The sequence below is a fragment of the Antrostomus carolinensis genome, unplaced genomic scaffold (genome assembly GCF_000700745.2).
Source record: "Antrostomus carolinensis isolate BGI_N321 unplaced genomic scaffold, ASM70074v2 scaffold32382, whole genome shotgun sequence".
Classification (NCBI taxonomy): domain Eukaryota; kingdom Metazoa; phylum Chordata; class Aves; order Caprimulgiformes; family Caprimulgidae; genus Antrostomus; species Antrostomus carolinensis.
In genome coordinates this window covers 1-4,106 of record NW_010300721.1, presented here as the reverse complement: position 1 = coordinate 4,106, position 4,106 = coordinate 1, and the positions used below count along the sequence as shown (strand labels likewise).

Here is a 4,106-nt window from a genome sequence, read left to right as displayed (position 1 = left end):
GTGCTGGTGTGGAGTGTTTTAAGGCACGAGTGGGATCTCTGTGTCTGGAGGACACGGGGGAGGTTTCAGGGCAGGAACGAGGTGTCCTGAAGCTCCTGCTTTGGTCCTGAGGGAATTGTGATGGTCCCAGCACGGGGAAGAGCTGGGACTGGGGTCAGAACTGGACCCAGCCCGTGTTTGCCGGAGTCTGGTTAGAAGGTGATCTGAAAAGAGAGAGAAAAAGGGATTAAAAAAAAGGGAGTTTAAAAAAAGATGATTTTGGGGGAAAAAAAGATTAAAAAATAGATGTTTGGGGGAAAAAAAGAAAAGGATATAAAAAAAAGATGCTTTGGGGAAAAAAAAAGAGGATGTTAAAAAAGATGTTTTGGGGAAAAAAAGAAAAGGATTTAAAAACAGATGGTTTTTGGGGAAAAAAAGGGATTTAAAAATAGATGTTTTTGGGGAAAAAAAGGGATTTAAAAATAGATGTTTTGGGGGAAAAAGAAAAGGATTTTAAAAAGACATTTTGGAGAAAAAAAGATTTAAAAAAAGATGTTTGGGGGGAAAAAAGGATTTAAAAAGATGTTTTGGGGAAAAAAAAGTATTTAAAAAAAGATGGTTTTGAGGGAAAAAAAAAAGGATTTAAAAAAAGATGTTTGGGGAAAAAAGAAAAGGAGTTAAAAAAGATGTTTGGGGAAAAAAAGGATTTTAAAAAAGATGTTTTTGGGAAAAAGAGAAAAGGATTTTAAAAAAGATGTTTGGGGGAAAAAGAAAAGGATTTTAAAAAGACATTTTGGAGAAAAAAAATGATTTAAAAAAAGATGTTTGGGGAAAAAAGAAAAGGAGTTAAAAAAGATGTTTGGGGAAAAAAGAAAAGGAGTTAAAAAAGATGTTTGGGGAAAAAAGAAAAGGAGTTAAAAAAGATGTTTGGGGAAAAAAGAAAAGGAGTTAAAAAAGATGTTTGGGGAAAAAAGAAAAGGAGTTAAAAAAGATGTTTGGGGAAAAAAGAAAAGGAGTTAAAAAAGATGTTTGGGGAAAAAAGAAAAGGAGTTAAAAAAGATGTTTGGGGAAAAAAGAAAAGGAGTTAAAAAAGATGTTTTTGGGAGAAAGAGAAAAGGATTTTAAAAAGACATTTTGGAGAAAAAAAATGATTTAAAAAAAGATGTTTGGGGAAAAAAAAGGATTTAAAAAAAGATGTTTTGGGGAAAAAAAGGATTTAAAGAAAGATGCTTTGGAGGAAAAAAAAGAGGATTTAAAAAAGATGTCTTTTGGGAAAAAAAAAAAGATTTAAAAAGAGATGTTTTGGGGGAAAAAAGTATTTAAAAAAAGATGGTTTTGAGGAAAAAAAAGGATTTAAAAAAAGCTGTTTTGGGGAAAAAAAAAAATAAGTATTTAAAAAAAGCTGTTTCAGGCACTGGAAGGACGGTGGCATGTGGGGAGGGAGACAGGCAGCCACGAAGGGGTCCTCTGGGGTCACCCCAAAACTCTCCCCCCTGCACAGAGCAGAGGGGAGGAAGAGGAAGATGAAGGCAGGAGGGATTTTTCAGTGAAAACCAGCAGGATTTGGGCCAGATGAGGGGTTTTTAATGCTGTGGGGATGACCCATGTCACACACAAACCCCAGGAGCCTCACCCCGAAGCTTTGGCAAAGTCTCCCCAGACGTCGGCGGCAGCAGGAGCAGCAGCACTGGGGGGCTGTGGCCAGGACAGGAGAGAGTCTGTCAGCAGCCAGGAGAGCCAGGAAGAGAGAAAACAAAACATCAGGAGTTATTTCTCACTCTTATTCCCAAATTCCTCCAAAGTTTTCCCAACTTTGATGGATCAAATTGAATCTAAAGAGCTTTACTCGGTCGCTGAGTGAGCACGGACCTGTGATGGGGGTTCCTGGGAGCTGGGTGGGCACAGGGAGCGCGGACGGTCGCTCTCCTGAAGGACAAAGTGGAGAGGAAGATTTTCCTCCGGGAGGTGGTGGGAGCAAACTCAGGCCCCCAGGACCTGTGGGACGTGGTCTGGTGTTTGCTGTGGCTCCTTCTTTTTTCTTCATGTTCTGAAAGAAGGGAGGAGAAACTCGGGTGGTACAACTAGAAATGACATGGTTATGGTTTGATTTCATGATTATGATTTATAAATAACATGGTTATGGTTTGATTTTATGATTATGATTTATAAATAACATGGTTATGGTTTGATTTTATGATTATGATTTATCAATAACATGGTCATGATTTGATATTATGATTTATCAATAACATGGTCATGATTTGATTTCATGATTATGATTTATAAATAACATGGTTATGGTTTGATTTTATGATTATGATTTAAAATCAAACCATAACAATGATATTTATATGATTATGATTTATCAATAACGTGGTTATGATTTGATATTATGATTTATAAATAACATGGTCATGATTTGATTTTATGATTATGATTTATAAATAACATGGTTATGGTCACTTAAAGACTCAGATTTGTCACTGGGAACTGTGACACAACCCCTCTGTGCATCACTGCAGGTGGTTTTATCACCAAGGGCTCTCCACCAGGCTTCTCCCTGCACATGGATCTCAGGGAAAAGGTACTGATTCCTCTTGTGCCACCCTAAGAGAAAAGTCGGGAGCGGATTTAGGCAGAAAAACCCCTCACCGCGATGTTGAGTTTGATGGTTTGTCCCTCCTTGAAACCCAGATCCAGTTTGGGTCCCTGCTCGGGGTTCTCAGCCTGTCTGGCCAGTTCACTCTGCTGCCTCACCCACCTGCAGGAATTAAAGAAGCACAAAAAAGACACATCAGTCACCAGTCTGAAGCTCTCCTGGATAAATCCTGCCTAAAATCATCCCCTCAGCCTGGCAGCAGCTTTTTAAAGGTGCTGGATGTGATCCCAGACTTCACCACACGGATCTTCCAGCCAACAGCACATCCCATCCTGCCCCAAAGCTCCACTGCCCACCAGGAGCTGGAGCAGCATCCCAGCCCCTCAGCAGCAGCCCCTTACTGGTGACACCTGAAGTAATTAAAAGGAATTAGGGAATTGACCCAATTTTGGACACGGAAGCCCAGTTTGGGAGCCTGCTGGGAAATATTTGAGAGAGAAAAAGCTGCCTGCACAAAGGCTAACGCAGAGAAATAGGTGTTTCCACCTCTTCACACCACGTTTGCTCCCTGAAGTGTGACAGGAGCTCACAGCTTCCTCTCCTGCACCATTCCTGGTGGGTGTCTGTCAAAAACAAACGAGCTGAGAGGCACAAACTCACTTAAAATGGTCTTGGAGAGCCACGTTGAAGTCAAAAGCATCCCCTCGGTCGACAAAGCCGACTCCGATGAAAGCACGACGGCCTGGGAAGGAGGAAGAGTCAGGGCTGGAAGCACAGAGCAGTGGAGGAAAAGGGAGGGGATACCCCATCCCACACACCCCCCCATTCCCACTGCCTCCTCCAGCCGGAGCTGGGACTCCAGAGACTGAGGAAAGGGACTGGAAAAACCTTGAGCTTGTTGGTTGCACATCCAGGTTTAGTAAATCACAGAACCACAGAATGTCAGGGATTGGAAGGGAGCTCTAAATCTAAGTTTTAAATGAATATTAAGTGAGTGGAAGCAGAGGTTGGCACCAGGGCAGCAACTGTGCACAGAGAGGGGTGCTGATGCCAATGCCCAGCGGCAAAATCAAACTGGTTTTATTCCTGGTGAAGGCCAGAGGTGTGGGAGTGAGATAATTCCCTGTGTAGGGTGGCAAAGGGAGGAATATTTATCTCCTGGAAGCAGGAATCCTTCACAAATAAGAGCACTGAAGACTTTCTGAGGTGATTACCCCAACGTATCAGGACGTACCGTTCCCATCTTCGATCCGGATGACGAAGTACCTGCTGGAGTCGGTCACGCTCTCCACAGCGATGCCAGGGAACTGCTCCACCGGCGCCTGGGCAAAAAGTTCTCCTGAAAAAAGAGAAACAGGAACAAGTTAACAACCAGGGTGTGGAGTCTCTGTGTTATCTTCCTCCCTCCAGGAAGGAGCATGGAGTTGTTGTCTTCCCTCCTCCTTACCCGAGGTCTTGTCCTCAAGCTTGATGAAGGCCAGCTTGCCCTTGGCGGTGATCCGCAGCCGGCCGCTCCACGCTGGCTGGT

General features: G+C 42.8%; 1 protein-coding gene across 1 annotated transcript; it reads right to left on the bottom strand.

Moving 5' to 3' along the window:
* Positions 1 to 154: 154 nt before the first annotated feature.
* LOC104518794 (adaptin ear-binding coat-associated protein 2) lies at positions 155 to 4,101 on the bottom strand (the record flags this gene model as incomplete). The annotated part of the gene is made up of 7 exons (XM_010163231.1): positions 155 to 203; positions 1,613 to 1,697; positions 1,849 to 2,026; positions 2,632 to 2,740; positions 3,239 to 3,320; positions 3,813 to 3,917; positions 4,026 to 4,101. Coding segments are annotated over 7 exons (684 nt in total), but the record flags the coding sequence as incomplete, so codon positions are not given.
* Between the last annotated feature and the right edge of the window lie 5 nt (positions 4,102 to 4,106).